General features: G+C 55.0%; 1 protein-coding gene across 2 annotated transcripts in view; it reads left to right on the top strand.

Moving 5' to 3' along the window:
• The first annotated feature begins 253 nt into the window (after positions 1-253).
• The window catches only part of IPO13 (importin 13), a 31,590-nt gene continuing 9,662 nt past the window's right edge, over positions 254-22,181 (top strand). The window contains exons 1-13 of one of the 2 annotated variants that reach the window (XM_053950049.1): positions 254-403; positions 9,957-10,693; positions 16,083-16,223; positions 16,375-16,516; positions 17,479-17,645; positions 18,004-18,124; positions 18,427-18,574; positions 18,724-18,905; positions 19,778-19,804; positions 20,453-20,587; positions 20,820-20,963; positions 21,352-21,432; positions 22,020-22,157. In XM_053950049.1, coding sequence (XP_053806024.1) covers positions 338-403; positions 9,957-10,693; positions 16,083-16,223; positions 16,375-16,516; positions 17,479-17,645; positions 18,004-18,124; positions 18,427-18,574; positions 18,724-18,905; positions 19,778-19,804; positions 20,453-20,587; positions 20,820-20,963; positions 21,352-21,432; positions 22,020-22,157 — 2,229 coding nt within the window. In that variant the 5' untranslated portion in view covers positions 254-337. The remainder of the gene's footprint in view (positions 404-9,956; positions 10,694-16,082; positions 16,224-16,374; positions 16,517-17,478; positions 17,646-18,003; positions 18,125-18,426; positions 18,575-18,723; positions 18,906-19,777; positions 19,805-20,452; positions 20,588-20,819; positions 20,964-21,351; positions 21,433-22,019; positions 22,158-22,181) is intronic. The other variant, XM_053950050.1, reaches the window with a different exon arrangement.

Genomic DNA, 22,181 nt, shown 5'->3' with positions numbered 1-22,181 from the left:
TCCCGGTACCCGTTCCCGGTGCCCGGCAGGGGACGCGCGTGGGCCGGGACTACCGCTCCCGGCGTGCGGCGCGGCGCTGCGGCAGGTCCTGGGCTGCCCGGCCGCGCCTGCGGGGCCGGGGGGAGAGGCGAGGCGGGGCCGGAGAGAAGCGGAGCGGGGCGCTGGGGCTGCTCGGGGAGTCCCGCGGGCGCCTCCCGGCCCGACCGCCGCGCCGAGCCGCGCCGCCCCGGTGCCGCCGCCCCCGTCGAGGCGGGGAGGCGGGTCCCGCCGCGATGCGGCTGCCCGTGCGCCGCCGCTGTCGCCCGCCCGCCGCCGCCTCCTGAGCGCCGCCGCAGCCATGGAGCGGAGGGCGGAGGCGCCGCCGCCGCAGGGCCTCGACTTCACCGTGGAGAACGTGGAGAAGGTGAGCGAACGCCGCCGGCCCATCGGTGGCCGTGGCCGTGGCGGGGCGGGGGGGGGCTCGGCGGCGGGATGCTGATGGTGCCGCGGTGCTGCGGGGGATGCGGCTCGGGGAGCGGGGGGGCACCTGCTCGGCGGTGCCGGGCCCGGCGAGGGCGGCGGGCGGCGTCCCCTGTGCCTGCCCGCCGTGCCGCTGCCGGGGTCCGGGACGTGGGGCTGGAGGGGGAGCCGCCGGGGCAGCTCGGGAGGGAAAATGATGTGGCAGGAATGGGAGCAGAAGGGAGGGGTAGTGTGTGTCTCTGACTGGCGTCCTCTAGGTCGCCAGCTGCAGCGCTGGGCAGGGAGAGCCCACGGGTCTGATCCTGACTACTGAACCAGCTGCATCAATGTGAAGCCCATTTTCTGTGTCTCTATTAGACAGGGAAGGAAGGAACTTCTGCCAGGTGCTGGGAATTATTGGGTATTACGGTTGCGAAAAGCCTTCAGTGCGTGGATGGCCCACTGATACCTTTTTAAACCAGGAATCCAACCCCTTTGTTCCTGCTGAAGCTCAAGGTCTTTCAAAGTATCTGCAGGGCAGCAGGAGTGAGGCTGATTGCTGAAATCTGGGATCCAGGGAATGGCCACGGCAAACCAAGGCCTGCTGGCATCACACTGCTGCTGGGATGAGCTCTGAGCAGCTGATGTGTGACCTGGGGTTCATCACAGACACTAAAAGGGCACCTCAGTGAGCACACCCAGGAGGGCAGCTGGACAAAAACCTTCCCTTAGTCACCTTGAAGGTGATGGGGGCAGGGCAGCAGAGGATGCATCCCTGAAGGGCAAACAGCAAGTGCATCACTCTTCCACTTACCCTGTAGCCAGACATCCAACAGACATCCATTGCTTGGTCCTGAGACAGTTAGTGGGAATCCCAGTGTCCTCATTTTTCCTCTATAAGAATAGACTGAGATCCTTGCCAAAGCAATACTCATGGGCGTGCTGGTGGGCACATAGAATCATGGAATCATTTAGGTTGGAAAAGACCTCTCAGATCATCATGTCCAATGGTTAGTGCAGCTCTGCTAAGCCCACCACTATGCCATTTCTGAAAGCTTTTCACACCCAACCCTTCCCAGTAGCTTGCCTGGCCTCACAGGAGATGTCAGATCAGGGATGTCAGGTTTGTCACTGGGTGCTGGTTGTCTTTGTGGCTGCAGGTAAGACACAGCCCACCTCTACCAGGGAGAGAGAGCACAGCCAGGGGATTAACTGATGTCTGGAAAATACTACGTTCATGCAACCTTCTGCAGCTTAATCTGCATACATCCAGGGCTGCTGGATGATTATGCCTCTGACTCCCTTTCTTTTCATCAGACACAAACCGCTCCTTTGTTTGCCCAACAATGAGGCGCACACTTGCCCGGGAAGGGTGGGCAGTGCCAGGGTGGGGGGCACCCGGCGCAGGCTGGGTGAGGTGTGGCTGTGCCGGGAGGCAGCTCATCCTTGCCAAGCTGCTCGGGGTTTAGTCTCCCAGTGCCTGGGAGGAGGCAGAGATGCCTTCTAGGATGCTTCATCTCCCTTCCCCCAGCCTGCCTCTGCCTCTCCTGATCTCTGCAGGCTTTGCCATCTCAGTAGTGTCCTCTGAAGGTGCAGCTGTGGACTGCAGTGGGGCTCTGAGCTGTTGGTGGAGGGCAGCAGCACAGTCCCTGAACAGGGGAAGAGGCATGAGGTGGGATCAGAAAAAAACACAGAGATTCAGCAGCTTAGAGCATTCCTGTGTCAGTCTTTTCCAGGAAGGTCTGTGGGGTACAAAGTGAAGGAAGGATGGGCTTTGCTGGGAGTAGGGTTGGTGGGAGCCAGGTGGGTAGAACCGCTTTGTCAGTGGTGATGCAGGCAGATGAGTGATGCTCCTACTGCCCTGAGTTCTTCCACCTGCCAGGTTTTGTGCATGGCTCTATTAATAATACTGAATACTGATTTAAGTCAGGGTTTGACTCCATTCTGAGTCAGTCAGTGATAAGTGCTGGGGTTAGGAACAGCATGAGGAGCTGGTTATGTCATAAATCAGAGGGCTGAAGCCTTTCCAGGTCCCCTGCAGTGGAGGTCATCACGTGTGGCACTTGTAGCTAGGGCAGTCTGGTGAGACTGTGCCTGGCACACTTTTCTGATGGTTTTAATGAAGAAGATTCTGTCCCTGGAAAATCCTTTTGTACCCCTACTGTTGTTTATTATGCAGTGGGGTTTTGCAGGGCTCTGGGTTGCCTGTGTAGCTGAAAAAGATCATTGCTTGTGTTTGTGCATAACCAGTGCCAGAGAGAGACACCTCCAGCTGTGAACAGGGGTTTCAGGGAGGCAAGAGGGTGCAGGTGCTGGAGGCAAGGCCAGCTGACAGGTCTAAAAGCCTGTGGACAGCTGCCAGTTTCAGGTGCTGCACTTCAGGAGCCATCTGAAAGTTGTTCCCTGTATTTTTTTGCTCTGTTTATCCATAGGAAGCTCTCCTGTGGCACAGGAAAGGAGGGGGGCTGCACTGGGGCTGAGCTGTTTTGATAGGGTTACTGTGTCAGCATCCCCCAGTCCTAGCTGACAGCTGCTTGTCTGCTTTTTGTTTTCTTCTGAGCCTGACCTAGATGCTGCTCTGGCTTCAGCACAGCTAGAGCTGGCTGGCATGGCCACACTGTGCTGGGAGTCCGGCAGCTCTGAGATGCTTCCCCTGCATCTGCTGCTGAGTGGGGCTCTGTTGCTGTGTTTGGAGGGGTTGGAGGGAAGGGAAGGCTGGGAAAGCCAAGAGCTTCAGGCTGTGAGAATGCTTAACCTTTCATTGCCTAAATGGGGCAATCTGGTTTGCGACCTGCGTGTGCTTCTGTATGCCCAGGAGCTGTCCCTGGTGTGACTGACAGCTTGGTGCTGGGGTGATGATGAAGATGGATTGCAGATGTTTAGTCCACGCTGCTCTGTCTATCTCAGAGGAGCAGTGCACAAGCAGGACTTGTTCCCTGCAATCTTGGTTTCCCTCAGCACTTAATACTGCAGAATTGGACAGGAGAGGAAGAATGCAAGACCCTCTTCACATGTTCTTAGTGCAGTTGAATCTGCTTCAGCAGTATTGCCCTTTTTGAAACAAGAAAAAAAGACAGTGACATTCCTCCGTGAATTTCCCAAGTGCAGGCTCTCGCCCTCTTTTTTTGTCTAATTCCTTCCAGGTCTTTCCTCCCTTGTCCTGCCTCTGATCCTCTGGGGTGTTTGTAATATTCGCTGACGTCTTTTTCCTAGTACATTAGCGGTCTGGCATCTCTGGGCCTTCCAGATTGCAGTGTGCCTCTCTGGAGATGCCTGATGAATGCACAAAGTCTCTCTGGCAGGATGGGTAGGCGGGGTGTCATGGAGCTGACATCCGGAGCCTACCGCAATGGGAGAAGGATGGCTTTGATCACTGCTCCTCCGAGATGCTGAGCCTCGGGGATGTGGCAGCTGCTGGGGCTGCCTTCTGCCCAGGAGGATGGCGAGGAGAAATCAAGTGCATCTGGTTTCTTTGGAAGGCTATTGCCTGTCTTCAGAAACCTGATCAAGAGAATCACAAATACTCGAGCGTGAGGGAATGGCATCCTCTGTCTGGTAGTGGATCGACTACTCAGTCCTTAGAGGCAGCCCGCACCTGTGAGATGTGGCAGCCACACTGGGGATGGTAAGCTTAGGAGGAGACATTCCTCCCGAACTGAGGGAAGCAGGGAGTCACCTTGTTACATGTTTAAGCAAATGTTCTTGCAGAAGCAGATTCCAGCCAGAGCCAACCTTGGCTGAACACATGGCTCCTTCCTGTGATGTGGTGGTGATGGGATGAGAGGGCAGCATCTTGTTGTGCACTGCTGGTCTGAGCTCCACAAGGGCCATCGCTGGAGCCTCACCTCAGCTGTAATGTATTATGGCACAGGAATGGATGGGATTGGTACCTGGGCTCCAGCAGAAATTCCTCTCTCAAATTGCTTGTGTACTCCATCATGGAACTGTTGGATAGAAGCAAGGGATAGTGGATAGGTGTGTTTGGCTCACCCTTGTAACTCATCCTGGGCTTTGCATCTGCAGGGTTTCTCTCTGGTTCTGCTCACCTTTTGCATTTTCAGGCTCCTGCCCACTCTTGCTGGGGGCATATGTGTGTCCCACAGCCCCTGTCCCTGCTGGGGACCACCCCGTGCTCTGCAGAGGGTTGATGGCATTGGAGCAGTGGGAGTGATGCCAAAGCTGCTGAGCAGTGTCTGGGCTGCAGCCTATTCTGGACAGCGGAGGACTTGGTGTGGGCAAGCTGGGCTCAAAGAGGGGCTTCAGAATGGCAGAATCTTTTATTAGGAGAGGGGAGAAAAACCCTTTTCTTTCGGACTGCTGGCAAAATGTGGGTCCTTGAGCAGGAGCAGCATGCCTGGCGGCACACAGGCAGCTTTATTTTGCATCCATTTGCTATCCTCGGCAGGCTGCCGCCTTCCCAGGGCGCTGGCTGCTCAGCCTGCCCCACTGGGGCTGGGGGGGCCAGCTGCTGCAGGCAGGGGGAGGCAGGGATGATGTTCCCTTCACTTGGCAGAGCCAGGGTAATGGCTGTGCTGTTGCAGGCCTGGAGCACTGACGGTGCGAGTGCGTTCAAGTAGAAAGGACAGCGAGAGACTGCAGCGGAGACATCCCGGGGGTCCTGCTGGAAGGAGGCTGGTGGTTGCCAAGGGGCCGTGGCCACCGCTGCCCCCACCATGCCGTGGCTGTGGGCACGCTGCAAGGAGCAGAGCAGGAATATATTTTGCAGCTTTCTGTTTCCCCAGCTGCGATGCAGACCTCACTCAGGGCTGTACCTGCTGTCAGCTCTGTGTGCTCAAGCAGACTGGCCCTTGGAGGGCAGCTGTCTCCCCATGGAGTCCCCAAGAACAGGAGGCAGCACAACACTCCTGCTCTGGGATCAGAGCCATGTGTCTGAGGCTCATCTTGTCACCCCATAATGGCATAGACACAACACCTCTCTGCAGGGTATCCCGTGTTAATGTATTTACGCAGTGCAGTGAAGGAGACAGCCTGCTGGCACTGGGCTCTCTGCAGAAGCTCTGAAGGGTGAGCTGGGGGCTCTGGGCTTCTCTTGCTCTACCTGGGTGCAGCCTAAGATCAGGTGCCTCTGCTTGCCTGTAACTCTCCTTGGACTGCTCCCATTCCACCTGACAAAGGAACCAGCATGGGATCTCTGACCCATGTCTTTTGGGCAGGCTGCCCTGCACCAGAGCCGTTTACCTGAGGGGCTGATGTTTCTCCAGTGGCTAAAGCCTGACTGAGGCTTTGATCACAGCTTTTTAGAGCAGGGAAGAGCCATCCTAATAAGCTGGATTTTCAGCCAAGCAGAGCTGATGTTGGAGAAGGCTCCTTCCCTGGCCAAAGGGCATAGCTGACAGCGGGCTGTTTACCAGCTCTCACATTACAGGTCTAATTGTGGAGAAGGCAGGTCTGGTGTCAGCCACCCGTTCAAATTGGAATGCACAAAGCCTCCCTGTTAGATGTCACCCAATTTCATGCCTCTGCTTCTCCCTCTTGGCTCTAATGAGTTCCCCTTGTCATCTCCAGTGCTTCCTAATGGCCAGGGTGCTGGCCAGGGTGGTCAGACTAAAGTCCAACAGCAGCCGATGCTGGTGCCTGGTCTGGCATGAGGGCAGTGTCTCCTCACTGAGGAGGAGCATGCTGGGTGTTCACATGCCATTCTGCAGGGCATGGGGTCTTGCAGTCTGCTGCCCCATGCTCTCAGCAGAGGATGGTACTCAGCTGATGTGCGTGGTAGGCCAGGGAGTCTGCTCCCAGGGGTTTCTCCTGCTGCTTTGAGCTTAGTTTGGATGGGCCCAGTATTTATGCCTTGGAGGTCTTCTGGAAGGGTCTCCCATGTTGTGTAGAGTACTGGATGGGGTGTGCTGGGGCACGTGCTGCCTTTCCACCTGATGTTGTGCATGCAGGCAGGAACAGCCGTGCTTTTTTCAGGAGCCAGCACAACTGATCCCCTTCCAGGCAGAGTGCTTGCAAAAGGGGGCTGAGATAGTGACCAGCTGCTTTTTTCCAGAATATTCATCTGACTTCCAACAGCTTGTAGCAAGAGCTTTCGGCATTAACTTTGCTTCCATCCTCTGAATTTTTTTGTGTAGTTGGTAGACTTTTTCATCTTGCCACTTACCTTCTCACACATGGTGGAGGGCATTTCTCTGGGGACCTTTGCTGAAAACCTCCCCAGACTCCCTGCAGGAGGAGCAGGAGGAACAGGGCTCTGAGCTGGTGTTGCTGGGCATGGATGTGACAGTGAGGAGTGCACACAGGTGAAATGTGAGGGATGCAGGCAAGGTGCTGAAATGGTGGTGATGGGAGAGCTGTCCACGTATCTAGAAAGCTGGCCCTGCCTGGGAAACCCAGCCAACTGCTCACTGTTCCTCTTAATGCAGGGGTAGTAACATGTCCCCAGCACAAGTGTTGAGCGGAGCAGCTATGATAGTGCTCCCTCTTTGCCGTTGTTACAATGCAGCAGACGGCATTTTTTAGCAGAGCCACTGCTGGAGTCTCTGATGGCGCTGCATGCAGGATGTGTGTGTGCTGGAAGTGTGTGCAGGATGTGTGTGTGTGCAGGATATGTGTGTGTGCTGGAGGTGTGTGCAGGATAGGTGTGTGTGCAGGATATATGTGTGTGCTGGAGGTGTGTGCAGGATAGGTGTGTGTGCAGGATATGTGTGTGTGCTGGAGGTGTGTGCAGGATGTGTGTGTGTGCAGGATATGTGTGTGTGCTGGAGGTATGTGCAGGATAGGTGTGTGTGCAGGATATGTGTGTGTGTGTGCAGGATGTGTGTGTGTGCTGGAGGTGTGTGTGCAGGATATGTGTGTGTGCTGGAGGTGTGTGCAGGGCTGGTACCTGCTTGCACCTCAGCTTCATGTTGGGCTTTTCCTGATTGCTCTCTCTTCTCCCTTCAGTTGGATGATCTGGCAGCACCAGAGGCTGCTGGCTTGAAGCAGATCCTGTTGGCAGGATCAGGCCAAGCCAGGCAGCCCCAGCCAGGCAGAGGATGAGCCCTCAGCTGCTTCCCAGCAGGCAGACTGTGTTTGCCAACCCCTGCTCTGCTGCCCTGCCATGGTCCCAGTCACCTGTGGTGCTGTGCAAGTCTTGCCCTGCATGTACATTGCTCCTGGGGCTCACTGTGGTGTGCCTGGAGCGTACACAGTGCCATGCCTTGCCCAGCAGTTTCCCTGATGTGAGACTGGCATGCAGCAGCTCCGTGGCCAGCACAGGTGAGCAGCTGGGGAGCTTGTGGGTCAGGAACCCAACGCTGTGGGCCAGGGGATGTGTCCATCCTGCACACATGGTGAGGTCTGTGTTTTACAAAGTTTGTGCAGGTTTAGCAGTTAGGGCTCCTGTGTGCACATTGTGCCTTGTAATATATGATGCATAGGGATTTTGTTCAGCCCACAATTTTGTAAGCAGTAACACCATTCAAAATAGAAGAAATAAATTCATTAGAAAGTGCATGGAGATGTAAAAATAGAGGTTGGGAAGAGGTGGGGAAGGATGCTGGGCTAGAAAGCACGCAGAGGGCACTGCTCGTTTCACCTTATGACAGTGCCCAGCAAGCAGGGAAGGGAAAGAGTGGGCTGTCACCATTCTGGGAATCTCAAGTGAGATTTATTTGGGAAGAAAAATAAGCAGCAAGCTCTGATGAGAGCAAGAGACTGAGCTGGTAATGGTTGGGAGCTCCAGCTTCAGCCCTGCTGCAGGATGACTCAGTCCTTAGCAGAACAGCAGGGGTAGGAACCAGGTTCCTACCCCCAGGAGTAGCTGAGCTTTTAGCACATCTGCAGCTGCTGCTCTATAGTGAAGTAAATCGGTGCTTTGCTTGGAGGGGATGACAGTGCTTACCTCTGCCCCAGCAGCTGATTGATGCTTCCTGCATCCAAGTCCAAAATAACTGGGAACAGAGCAAAGGTTTGGCTAACTACTGAGAGCTCATGGTCTCCCCTTGGCTTGCTCTGTTGGGATATATTTCTCTCTCCCATGTCCTGCTTATGTAGGGTTAACCTTTTCTGTGTCAGGATAGATGCTTTAGTGGGTCAGACGCTGTCCCTCTGCAGCCCATGTTGTCTGACTCCATCTCATACGTACTTCATAACCTCTTTCTTACAAAGATCTTTCTTACAAAGAGATTATCCTCATTTTCCCCTGACACAAAGTCTTGAACAGCGGTGATTCAAATTATGGCCCAGGCAATGCCAGCTCTGTAAAGTTCCTGCCATGTTGTCCTGCTCTTTGGTCTCATGCTGGGAAGCAGCAGGAGGCACAAGCGCTTGCTTGGGAAGCTTATTCCTGTGCCCCAAGCTGCCAGTTCTGCATGCTTAAAAATAGGGTTTAAATCCTCTCCTGGGTACAGGAACCACAAGAATTTCATAGAGCTTTTTAGCGGGGGTGGCGGGGGGGGGAGGCTATTTGAGACCTGGAGCCAGGGTGGGGACACAAAAAAATTCTCTGCACCTGCTGCAGTCATCCTCTGATTTGCTGATGGGGTGTTACGGGTGCCTGATTGCCCGACAGGTGCCATGGATTTTCCTTGCTCCTGGCGTGTGCAGTCAGCAATTTGAAATTAAATGTGCTGTGCCAGGCAGAAATCCTCACTGCTGGAAAATGGAGTTCAGGCAAGGGGTAGTTATTCTTCCTCTCCTTGTGCGAGGACATCACTGGTTGCTGGCTGTACCCACTCGGGATAAGTAGCTAATTAAAGTTGGGCTTCATATCTGTATAAAATTCCTCTGCAAATAAAGCCTTGTAGCCTGTGTGAAGCTGTTCGTGTGGATCTGAGCTATGCAAAGCAGTAATTAGATCTCACAAAGCTGCAGGAGCAGGTAAGTGATGTTTCCCTTCTCTGTATGGAGAGATGGACTAAGCAGCACTGGACTGTCACAGAAAGTGGTGGCAGAGGCAGGACTGGATGCCAGCTCTCTTGGTTCAGCTGTAACTGGGTGGGTTTGGGAATATTTTGAAGGCACTTATGGAGAGATTAATCCCTGAACTTAGTGACTGTGGGTTTTCAGGACTCTGCATAACCTGACAGACAAAGATCTGCAGTGGCTCTTGCATTCATGGACTCATGGACGCAAGCTGTGGACCATGGCACCTTTCAGAGAGCAGGTGTGAGTGGAAGGCAGGACTGCTGGTCAGCCATGTCCTTTACAGTCCTCATGTGGAAGAAGGGTCCTGTGCCCACCCCAGTGATGGCACATTAGCAGGGAAGCAGGCAGATTCAGCACATGTGAAGGTGAAGATGGGAAATTACTAAAGGAAAGACATTTCTAGAGTGAAGCATGAGAGGAGGGGAAGGATGCTTTGCAGGTCCTCTACTGCTGCCAGATCACTCTCACTTCACTGAGAATGGGAAGAGGGAGGCCAGCTAACACAGGCTGTGCTGGGGAGGGGGGCTGTGCAGGGCAGCCTGGGTAGTGGGCTCCATCCTAGTGAGCCTTCCTGGTAAAGCCTTTCCCAGGCAGGGCAGGCCACAGTGGTGCTCCTCAGCTGCTCTAGGGTGTTTCCCTCTCTCTTCCAGGCTCTCCATCAGCTGTATTATGACCCAAACATCGAGAACAAGAACTTGGCTCAGAAATGGCTGATGCAGGCACAGGTGTCCCCCCAGGCATGGCACTTCAGCTGGCTGCTTCTCCACATGGACAAGGTGCCTGAGATCCAGTACTTTGGTGCCAGCGCGCTCCACATTAAAATCTCCCGTTACTGGAACGACATCCCGGCTGACCAGTATGAGAGCCTCAAGTCGCAGCTCTTCACTCACATCACGCGCTTCGCCAGCGGCTCCAAGATCGTGCTGACCCGGCTCTGCGTGGCGCTGGCCTCCCTGGCGCTCAGCATGATGCCAGAGGCCTGGCCCTGCGCTGTGGCAGACATGGTGCGCATGTTCCAGGCGGAGGACTCCAACGTGGACGGGCGGGCGCGGTGCCTGGCGCTGCTGGAGCTGCTGACCGTGCTGCCTGAGGAGTTTCAGACCAGCCGCCTTCCGCAGTACCGCAAGGGCCAGGTACGCAGCGTCCTGGCGCAGGAGTGCGGCTCTGTCTTCCCTTTGCTGGAGCAGCTGCTGCAGCAGCAGGACTCCCCGGGTTTCATCAAGCAGAAGGTGCTGAAGTGCTTCTCCAGCTGGGTTCAGCTGGAGATCCCGCTGATGGACTGTGAGAACCTCATCCAAGCAGCTTTCACCTCTCTGCAGGACCCAGAGCTCTTTGACACAGCAGTGGAGGCTGTGGTCAATGCCATTTCCCAGCCCGATGCCCAGAGGTAAGGGCAGCCTCTCCTGTGTGCTGCAGGCTGGTGCTCCTGGACATCAGCAGGGAAACAGGGTGGGAAGGAGAAATCTCAGGCTTTTTTTCTAGCTGTCGTTGGCTCTGAAGGTAATGATGACAAGGTTTGGAAGTGGGGGAGTATCAAAAGCATTTGGAAGCTGTTGGTTTCTCATTGTTGGTCCTGGAAGGCTTTGCACTATGGTTGACTTGTAGGAACCATGAAGTCTTGGGCAGCTGCAGCCCATGTCCACACTGGCCTCTGAGACAGACAAGGATACATGCTTCTGGCTCCTCGTGTCAGATCTTGCAGCAGCCAACCAGAGAGCAACTGCCTGACTCCTGCCAGCAGGAGCTCAGAGACTTTCTTCTGCCTTGTGCTGCTGGTGCAGCCAAGGAGCCGATTAAATGCAGAGATAATAAAACCAGAGCCGTCATTTTTTTTCCCTCCTCTTGGCTCCAGCAGCTTGTGCCAGCCAAGGACTCATCCTTTGTCTGTGGCCATGGCTGCCCTGGGAGCAGCTGAACTGGTCCTGCTGGGGCTGCGCTGTGGGGCTCTGAGCTTGTCTGCTTGGCTGCATTGCCTGAGCTGCTGTCAGCTCTTGGGACCAATGCCTGCAGAAGGGTCAGTACATCTCCAGTTCCCGTGGCCACATCCCTTCCTGGCTGCTTAGCAACCTTCCCCTGAAGAGGAGGGTTTCCTTGAAGGCTGAGCTGAGCTGCTGCCACTGTGCATGCCCTGTGCATCGCTGCACATCGCGCAGGCTCCAACTCTCTGCAGCGGTGGGAATGATGCTGCCACTGCAATTGTGAGCCCTGGTCCTCCTCTTGGTTAAGGGCAGGGGCAGCCTGCACATTCCCCAGCTCTAGGGCAGCCTGGGGCTGTCCTTTTCAATGACAAGGAGTGGACTGCAAATCCTGGTGCACAAAGGGACCCATCAGGATTTTAATGTGTTGCTGGATGGGGTGAGGGGTTGCCTCATTTGCTAATGTTTAGAAGGTGACCAGAAGCTGTTTTTTCTTGTGCCTGGCAACGGCTGTGAACCTGCTCAGCCCCTTGTAGCAGGTCTGGGGCAGAAAGTGAGAATGTCTGAGAAGGTCACCTGCAATTCTGAAGTGTTGGACTCTGTCTTCCTCTTTCCATTTCCCTTGAGTCTCAGAAGTCCCTTGGCTGTGATTCCATACCTTTGTGCAGATGCCTAGCCCTGCAGTGCTGCTCTTTGATTGCATTAAAAGGCTAAGTTTTCTGTTGAGCTTTCAAAGTGAATTGTGGAGAGGTGTGACTGACAGTGGGGTTTCCTCTCTGCTTCTGTGCTAACTCTGTCATGCAGTTTTTGTCCCCATTCAGACCCATGCTGGCAGCTCCCTTACAGAATTTTCACTACTTGTTCTCCATCCTTCTTCCTGGAGGGATCATCCGTGCAGAGCACCCTCCTGTCTGTAGGCATGCAGGCAGTGGCCAGGACAGGGCAGGCAGCTGGCCTGAAAGGCTATGCAGTGTGTGAGCCTGGTGCAGCTCCTGCCCTGGCATGTGGGGACAGCGGTGGCATTGTCACAGGATGCCCTGCCAGGCGGCGTGTGGTGTCGGCTGCTTCCCAGCCCTGGTGGGCACTCTCCTCCCCTTTGTTTCTTGTGTCCACTATAATGTGTTCTTCCTCCTGCTTCCCCTAGTGCCAGCTGTCCCACCCCTCTGGCTTTGTCACTCAGCCAAAGTGGATCCAGCTCTTTCCCAGAGCCCCCAGGGAGTCTCCTGACCTTTCTGTCTCTTATGTTGATAGTCTGGGAGATCCCTGCTGCTTTTCAGCTGCTCTCTTCCTCCTTGGTCTCTCGCCTTTGTTTCTGCAAGGCCCTTGGCTGGAGGCTTGGAGCATTCTTGGCACTGGGCTGCTGGCATGGTCCTCTCCAGAGCTTATTAGGGCATTGCTCCATGAGAGGGTTAGTCTTGGGGCTCACCACTTTGCCATGGGTTCCCTGAATGCCTTCTACACTCTGTCTTTCCCCTTTTGCTCTCTCCCAGGTGTCTTCACTGACGTTGCTGCAGAGGTGATCATGCAGGTGTGCTTCTGCCACCAGCAGAAGTCCTAGTGGCTCATGAACTTGGCTTCTGACTTTGAGGGTTAGATAGTTTCTTGGTCATCTTCCCAGGGGAGTACCACCTTGCAAGGCAGCTCTCCTGCTGCAGTACCTGTGTCCACGTGGCCCTGGTGCTGCCTCACTCTTGGGGAAGTCACTTGTGCTGGCAGCTCCCATTTCCCTGCTTGCAAGGAGCAGTGAGTGGTTTCCTGCCTCTGAGGTGTTACTAGAAATGATGCACCAGAGATGTGTAGGTGCAAAGTGTTTGATCTCTACACCTGCCAGGTGGGTGGGAGCCCTGTGAACCCAGAGAAGAGGATGTGCTGCATGTTGCTGGAGTCTTGATGCTGCTCCTCTGTTAGGACATGGCATTCCTGAGAAGAAACCTTGGAGGCTGGGCCAGGAGCTGGAACTGGAACATCTCTGAGCACACCTCTGCTCTTGAAGGTGGTGGGAAGCTCCTGAGTTGCGGGAGGGGAGGAATGGAGATGCTGTTACATCTCGTTTACAAAGGAGAGGCTTGGGCTGTATTTTCCATCTCATTTGAGGATTGTCCCCTCAGCTAAATGGGTCAGAGAGCTTGGCAGCATGTGCTGCAAGGGGAGAGCTGACATGTGGTATTTGGCCACTTGGCCATCCTGTAGGGCAGTGAGTAGCATCAGAGTGGGGTAGGGACCTCCTTGTGGTGTTTGCCCATGTGGGAGTTACAGGGCGTGGATGTTGGACCCTGAGCCTCCTCTCTGAAAGCAGCAGGGTGTTGCTACAGTGCTGGACCTGGCAGGACTGCAGGTGACCGTAGGGGGTTGCCTGGTGTCTTGCCTGCCATCTCTTTCTGGTCTTGGCACCTGGTGCTGAATTTTTGAAGAGGAATGTCACTTGAGTTTTCCAAGATCTTCATTAGAAACAGGTTTTTAATAAGATTGGGTTATTATCTCATCAAGATGTGGTTCAGATTTTGGATCAGGAAGGATGATCCCAAATGCCCTTATCTTCCCTCTACAGGTTGTCCCCTACACTGGTGCAGTTTGCAGAGGGTTGTGGGAAGAGCAAGAGTAGGTGCTGGTCCCACAGAGGGAGCTGCGAATGCTGCAATTCCCTGGGCTTTGAGAAGGGACTGGACAAACTCATGAAAGCAATATTTGCTCAGCTCCTAAATACCAGGATAGCAAATCTTGCTCAGGAAGGCTAAGACAAATCACTGGAGGGAACTGCATGGGCAAGAGTCACCATGTGGCTGCCATGTTCATATACTCTTTCACAGGCATTCACAGTTTTTGGGCTGGAAACAAGCTGGGCATCCAGGGCCTCTTCTGAGCTGGGATTGTTTTGTCTTCTTCTGCCTGACAGTGGTGCGGGGGGTGGGAAATGGTGGCTGGCAGCACCTCCTGGGGCAAGCTCTGCACCTGGTCAGGGTTGTGGCATCAGCTGGTCCCTTGGGCTGGAAGGCAGCACTGACCAGGTAGAGTGACCTGGGGCTCAATGCTCCTGCATATGGAATAGAGCAGCTCAGCTCTGGCTGACTTGACCTCAGGTCTTGGGTGACTGGTTAAAATAACTCATCTAGAGCAAGCATTTCCCTCCTGGCTAGGGACCCTTGCATCTAGGATGCCCTTATGTCTGCAGAACAGTTAGCAGAGCAAGGTGGTGCTCAGGAGATGTGGTTCATCCAACATTTCCTAGAAGTCTTCAGTAATATGGGATTGCAGCATGGAAGCAAATCTAGGTGGTTATCTCTGTTGGCTGTGCAGGGATTCCAGAAGATCAGTTTAGCTCCAGGGACTGTGAATATTTCAAGGTAACCAGCAGAAGCAGCATCCTTGTCAGAAGAAGTCATAAAAGTCACAAAGCCATAAAAACCTCCCTAGAGTAATATGAACCCAGTGTTGTGGAGGAAGCCTGGCTTTGCCTTACCCTGGAGCAGTGGAAGGTTCCCTATGGCTTTTTGTCAGGGCACTGCCCTAGCTCCCTTGGGCCTACCCTGCATGCAGCATTGGTTCCCAGGGAAAGTAGCTATTGAATTTCCAAATTCTCCATCATCACATTGTTCCCATGCTGCCACATGCATAACTCACAGGGCATCAGAGGCTTGGAAATGGTTTATGAAAAAAAATAAACCCTTTGCCGTGTGATTTTCTCTGGGGGAGAGGGTGAGAGGAGAGTGACCCCCAGCAGCACAGAGGGAATGCTGGGATGACAGCTGGGATTGTAGACACCTTGTTTCCTCTGTCTTCTTGTCCTGACCCAGAGAGAAAGCTGCCACCACCAGCACAACTCTGTCCCTGCACTGGTGGCATCAATGGCTTTGTTCTCTCCTAAATCATCCATAGCAAAAGCCATCCTGCCACTCCGGAGTGGATGTGTGGCTGTTCTGGTGTCAGCACTCACATCTCTTCCCCAGGGTGGGCACAAGAGAGCTGGAATCATGTATGCCTCCCACTCCAAGCATCCTTAGCCCCGCACCTGCATGTAGGGGGCGGGCAGAGAGCACAGGCTGTGGCTGCAGATAACACGCCTGGGTGGGCAGGGAAATGGCAGGGAAAAGGCAGGCTGCTCATCAGCCTCCAGCACGGCCTCTCTCCGGGGGCCCTGGGCTGCCTTTCACCTTGGCTGCCTCCTTCTCGTTGCCTTGGTTACCATCCCTTCCAGGCAGCGGAGGGGAGGCTGACGTGCAGGATGGGATGTGGGAGAGCAGTGCTGCACTGGCCTGTGGCAGCCCGGGATGTGCCAGGGGACCAGCGCGGTCCCTGGGTGGGACTCCCCAGCGGTGGCTGCCCAATTCATCCCAGACACTGGTGCACAGTCTGGACGTGCCCAAGCTGGAGAGTCGCGTGGTTTCCCACGGGCAGCTTGGACTGCCTCTGTGCACATCTGAGGGCGTGGTGGGAAGAGCCCACAGGTCTGCCCTCGCTGCTGTTCTGCTCCACATCGATGCTGCTGTGTGCAGGCATGGCTCACTCAGAGCTGGTTTGTCACTGGCAAGTTGGAGGTGCTGGCAGGTGAGGGTCAGTAGAGGCAGGGGTCCACACCGTGGTGCAAGGGGGTTTGCCCAGAGCTGATGGCCACTGGCTCAGCACTTCACTTGCAGAGGCTCCACTGCAGCAATGCTAAGGGCTGCAGCTTTTGTCCTAATGCCACAGGCTGCAAGGAGAGTTCATGTAAGCAGTAAGGGCTCCTGCATGCATCCCATTGCACAAAGCAGCCTTCAAGTAGGCAGAGCTGGGCAGGAGCCCTGGGAGAGCATCAGGAGGGATGGATGGCATGGCAGCCCATGCCAGGGAGGTGATGCCTGGCACTGATTCAGGCTGTGCTTGCAGGTACGTGAACACCCTCCTGAAGCTCATCCCGCCCGTGCTGGGGCTCCAAGAGCAGCTGCGCCAGGCGGTGCAGAGCGGGGACATGGAGACGTCGCATGGAATCTGCCGCATCGCTGTGGCCTTGGGGGAGAACCATTCCCGGTGAGTGCTGGGGGTGGTCCCTAGGAGGGGGAGTGAGCTTGGAGCAGCCTGCTCTTCCCACATCCTGCTTTGTCCAGGACCTGTCCTGCACCCAGTGACATGTGTCAGGGCAGAGGAGCTGGAAACTCTGACCATGCTCTCTGCTTCCCAGAGCCCTCCTGGACCAGGTGGAGCACTGGCAGAGTTTCCTGGCCCTGGTCAACATGATCATGTTCTGCACTGGCATCCCTGGACACTACCCCGTCAACGAAACCACCAGCTCCTTGACCCTCACCTTCTGGTACACGCTGCAGGTCAGTGACTGTTGTGGACAGCCTGCCTCCAGGCAGGGCCAGAGGCACCAGTGCGTGGAGACTGGGTCTGGCCTGGATTTAATTGGTCCCAGGGATTTCTGATGTCCCCACTCCTTGGCCTGCACTTGCAGCTAGGGCAGGGCACATACCTAGGAAACGCTGGCCCCGTGGCTGACTCTTTCTGCCACCAGTCCTCCTTAGAAGTGTGAGCCATCCTTTAAGGGCCTCATTAACAAAACTAATTAAAATTTCATGTTATTTTTTTTCTTCCCAGCAGCAGACCTGGTTGTTTAGCTCCTTGCTGCATGCCTGCAGCAGGCAGGAATGAGAGCATAGCTCTGCTGGCTGCCCAGTGTGGGGTCCCTCTCCCAGGGTCAGTGTTCCCTGGATCAGCAGAGCAGCCCTGCCACACTGTGCTCTATTTTTAGCTCTCTTTCATCCCTCAGCTCCGTTCCTCTGCAATCCAGTGTGGCTTGGCTGAGCGTGGGCAGGGAGGGGAGCGAAGTCAGTGCCGTGCCAGCAGCTCCTCTGCTGCATGAGGCCAGGCTGAGGCTCCCATGACCTCTTGCTGCTTCTCCAGATGGGTCTGAGATTACAGATGCATGCAGGAGGGTGCTGTGCTCAGTCAGCTCTCTCACAGCAGTCTGAGGCACGCATGCTCCTGGTGTAGGGGTGCTCCCAAGGATAGGACATGGCAAGACACTGCCACCCCCTATAACAATGCTGTCTGAGATTCCACCCAGCTTCTGGGGCTTCTGGCATCTTGCCTCCAGATAATGCTGCCACTGCAGAAGGGCACAGCATCAAGTGAATCTTAGGGAGCTGGAAATGCAGCCTTCCAAGGTGTAACAAGTCCCACCAGCCCTGGGAGATGTACCTGAGTCCCCTATGCAGCAGGTATATTAGCTCTATTTTCCTTTCCCTGCAACACCTGATGTGCTTATTCCTCCTCCTGCCTCCAGGATGATATCCTCTCCTTTGAGCCAGACAAACAGGCAGTGTACCAGCAGGTCTACAGGCCTGTCTACTTCCAGCTGGTGGACGTGCTGCTGCACAAAGCCCAGTTCCCCTCCGATGAAGAGTATGGCTTCTGGTCTTCGGATGAGAAGGAGCAGTTTCGGATATACAGGTACAAGTTAGAGATCTGGATTTGCTTGTCAGGCAGGTGAGGATGCAGGGGCAGCATTCTGCCACTCTGGAGACTTGAGTGCTGTATATGAACCAAGGAGGGACACAGAGGAGATTCCTTCCCTCAAGAGCTGTTTTGGCTGTGGTGGTAATGCGAAAATGAGCTGTTTGGCTCATTTGGCAAAATTTTGGCACAGCACCAGTTACTCTGCCCAAGAGGCCATAGGATCACGCCATTGGTTGGGACAGTGTGCTTGTATGAGCAGTGCCTGTGCCCTGGAGAGAAAGTGATGTGTCCACACGTGGAGCTCTCTGCATGGGTTGGGGACAGCGTTTGGAGACACCCGTGTTCTCTGCAGGGTGGACATCTCTGACACGCTGATGTACGTGTATGAGATGCTGGGTGCCGAGCTCCTGAGCAGCCTCTATGACAAACTGGGACGTCTCCTGACCAACACGGAGCAGCCGTCCACGTGGCAGGTGAGCAAGGGGACCCAGGTGCCAGGCTGACAGCTACCAGCCCTCAGGGACCTGTCCTCACTGTCAATGGGGCACTGAAAGCAAAGGGACATGACAGAGGTGAGGAGCATGAGCACCTTGCCAGCGCACAGTCTCTCTGGGGTCTACTGTGGAGAGGAATAGATTTTCTGCCTCCCTGTCCTTTGTTCTGCCAAGGGATCAGCCTCTTCAGTGGGGGTGCTGAGCTGGTGCCTGGAGCTGGGGCAGGGTTGGGCATCAGGGGTCAATGCATGGCTCTGACAGTGCTTCTCCCGCCCTGGCAGCACACGGAGGCCTTGCTCTACGGCTTCCAGTCCATTGCTGAGACCATCGACGTAAACTACTCCGATGTGGTGCCCGGCCTGATCGGCCTCATTCCCCGCATCAGCATCAGCAACGTGCAGCTTGCCGACACCGTCATGTTCACTATCGGTGAGTGGGCTGGGCTGGGGAGGGAAAGCCCCCTGAGAACACATCTGCCCAGCAATACCAGTGGTGAAAAGCAAAGCTGGGCATCGCGGAATGCAGAGAGCAAGAACCTGTGGTGCAGTCCTGCAGTCTGACCCCATCCTTGTATGCAGGATCCCTGTCCGAGTGGCTGGCTGATCACCCTGTCATGATAAACAACGTGTTACCACTGGTGCTCCAAGCCTTGGGCAACCCTGAGCTCTCCATCTCCAGTGTCTCCACCCTGAAAAAGATCTGCCGAGAGTGCAAATACGACCTGCCACCTTATGCTGCCAACATTGTCGCTGTGTCACAGGTAGGAGCTGGATGCAGGTGGACGTGTGGTGGTGACCTGGGATGTGCTTTGTGCACACCTTTTCCTTTGTAAGGATCATGACAGGGGGACCAAGGAGCAGCTGAGGGTATCTTGCTTGGTGTACATTTCTTGCCTGTTTTGTTCACAGGCTAGTAAACCCATGTGGCAGGCCCTGTGTCCTGCTGTGAATGTAGAAATAGCAGCCAGTGACAGACACGACTGCCCAGGGGTCTGCTGGGGTTGTATGTGGGTGTCTGTCCTTCCCCCCCCAGGGTTGTATTTGCCTTGTTGGGAACAGCTGTGTACCTGCCATGCTGCTAGTGCCACTGCTGGGCATCTTGGAGGACAGTGCCCTGATGTTCAGGCCTCTCCTTGGAGCCTGAGCTGATCCCTGCAGTGCTGGAACAGCTTGTCCCATGCTCCTTCTTGACTCTCAAGATTTGGGGCAGACGGGGCTCAGAGTCCCGAGGCACTAGGAGAAGGGCTGGACTTGGGCAAACTGCCAGGACATACATGGGAGGAGAGAGGTGAAGGGCTCTTAAAAGCATCTCTGCTTTTAGAGCCTGGGGAACACTGTCACTGGAATAAGGAAACCCTGGCTGAGGTTAACTTCTTGAGCAATCCTGCTGCAGAACCCATCCAAGCCAGGAGCTCCCCTTGCTGGGTGGCTGAGTGGGCTGGCTCAGGGGACAGGAATTTTAGTTCTTGCCTGTGGCAGGTTGTGGGAAGCACACAATGTTTGTGCCCACACTGGTGTTAGTTGTCTTGACCTGTGTCAATCCTACCTCCTGTTGTCAGTCCTGCTGCCTGGAAGGGAAGGGCCTTTCTGCAGCACTCACCCTTCTCTTTTCCTCTCCCTTTCCCTTTGACAGGAGGTGTTGATGAAGCAGATTCACAAGGTAAGAGAGGCTGACTCACACCTCTGCTGGTTCTCCTTGCCCCCCATGCCCCCTTAGTCATGCTCAGCTGAAGACACAAAGCTGTCCCCAGAGGAGAGCCCAGCACTGCATCCATGGTGTGCAGGATCAGGAGAACCTGCTGGCTGCCTCTCGCTGCACTGCTGGGCTTCACTTCACCCACACAGGCTGGGCTTGTGCTGGGAGGGGATGTCCCCTAGAGAGGGAGGAGAGTTCCCAGTCTCTCCAAACCCAAGGACACCAAGATGACAGGCATGTTTTCGAGAGGAAAAAGGGAGATAAGTGTAGGAACTGAGCCCCAGCCTTGCCTGTGACTAGGGGTGGCTGTGACAGGCTGTGCAAAGAATGGTGTGTCATGTTAGGGTGAGTGATGCCAGCATGGAGATCTCTGGACACCAACAGATCTTTCCTTGGCAGGTACTGGGAAGAGGCCAGGTGTGCTGAAGCCAGAGCTCCTGTTCCCTGGGAACAGAAGCTGTTAGGGAGCTGTTCCCCTCTCCTACAGTGACATGCACCTAGAGGGACCCAGATAGAGCAGCTGCAGCACACCCAGCTGGGACCCTGGCAGCTGTCAGAGCATGGGCTGTGGGCTAGCCAGTGACCTGCCCTGTTGTGTCTTCTCTGTCCCAGACAAGCCAGTGCATGTGGCTGATGCAGGCTCTTGGTTTCCTGCTTTCTGCACTGCAAGTGGAGGAGATCCTGAAGAACCTGCACTCCCTGATCACCCCCTACATCCAGCAGCTGGAAAAGCTGGCTGATGAAACGGTGAGTGCCTGTGTGCTGCCTCCATCCAGAAGTGGTTTCTCCTGCTGGCTGTAGCCCTGGGGCTGCTGTGCTGAAGCAGCACTCTTAAACATGGGCTCAAGTGAAAGTGCAGTGCAGGGAACCCCTCTCTGGCACTTTGCCTCTGCAGTTCTAGTTCCTCAGCATCCCAAAGACATGAGTATGATTGAGCAGTGCAGTCTGTGTCATACTTTGGCTTTATTTTCCCTGGCAGCCCAATCCCTCCAACAGGCTGGCCATCATCCACATCCTGGGCCTGCTTTCCAACCTCTTCACCACCCTAGACATCAGCCACCATGATGACGACCACGAAAGCACCGAGGTCAAAAAACTGCCAGTGCAGCAAGGACCCAACCCAGTGAGTAGAGTGATAGCTCCAAGTTCTCTGCCCAAAGCCTCACAACTCACTGCAGGAGAGGGGGGTTAATGGAGAATGCAGCATGTGCCAGCAAGATGGTAGCACTAGTCTGTTCCAGCTAAAATAGCTCCTTCAGCTCATCCCACCACTCCTGAGGTGGACAGAGGTGACTTGCCTCTTGGATGCCTCTTGGTTAGGTGCTGCTCTGGAGGATGGCCTGGGTGCTACCTGCCAACTGTGAGCAGTGCCAGGCTGCTTCAGAAAAAAACTGTCCAGCTTTGGAGAGGGGTGGTGCCTGAAACTTTCAGTCCAGTCCATGCTTAGTCTTGAATCTCCGCTTCCAGTGCCATGGGGGCCAATTCTCTTCAGTGTCTCTCATTCCTTACAGGTGGTGGTGGTTCTGCAGCAAGTCTTCCAGCTCATACAGAAGGTTCTCAGCAAGTGGCTGAATGATGCCCAGGTGGTGGAGGTAACCAGGCTTCACTTGTATACTGCCTGCAGCTCTGCCTGTCCTTGCTGACCTGAGTGGGGGACAGCAAAGGACAAACTATGGGTGATGGCCTGTGAGAGGGATGTCTTGCTGGGTTATCTGGACCAATGCCGCTTGCTGTCACCAGCAACATCAAGTCATTCTTGTCTGTCTTGTTCCTCCACCAGCTCTGCTTCTCTCCAGTAACTGAGGTCCTGCCATGAGCAGGGAGGTGGGATCTACCCAACCTGTGTTCCCTAAGAGAACAGCTCTGTTCTGAGCTGGACCTGTATCATCTGGTGCTTGTCCAGTTTGTTCAGTCCAGTCATGCCCATGTGCAATGTCCCACCAGCCATTTCTCCCCGGCCCTTGGGGAGCCTTCCTGCTGTGGTGGGAAGGGTGTTTCCTGGTCACTGAGAGCATCCTGTGCTGCAGGGCAGGCCACCAGTATCAGAGCAAGTCTGAGCCCTTTGCCTGGCTGGTCCCTGTCTCCAGTGCCAGCTCTTTGCTCTCCTGGGACCCATCCATTAAGCCCTGGGAGAGGTCTCTTGATGCCCATTGCTCATGCAGTCCCTCTTTTCCCACAGTCTGTCTGTGCCATATTTGAGAAGTCTGTGAAGACCCTCCTAGATGATTTTGCCCCCATGGTGCCTCAGCTGTGTGAGATGCTGGGGCAGATGTACAGCACCATACCCCAGGTCTCTGCCATTGAACTCACGCGGCAGGTATGGAACTGTGCTTGGGAGGCT

This window comes from Vidua chalybeata, chromosome 9, assembly GCF_026979565.1.
Source record: "Vidua chalybeata isolate OUT-0048 chromosome 9, bVidCha1 merged haplotype, whole genome shotgun sequence".
Taxonomy (NCBI): domain Eukaryota; kingdom Metazoa; phylum Chordata; class Aves; order Passeriformes; family Viduidae; genus Vidua; species Vidua chalybeata.
This window is presented reverse-complemented; position numbering and strand designations above follow the sequence as displayed.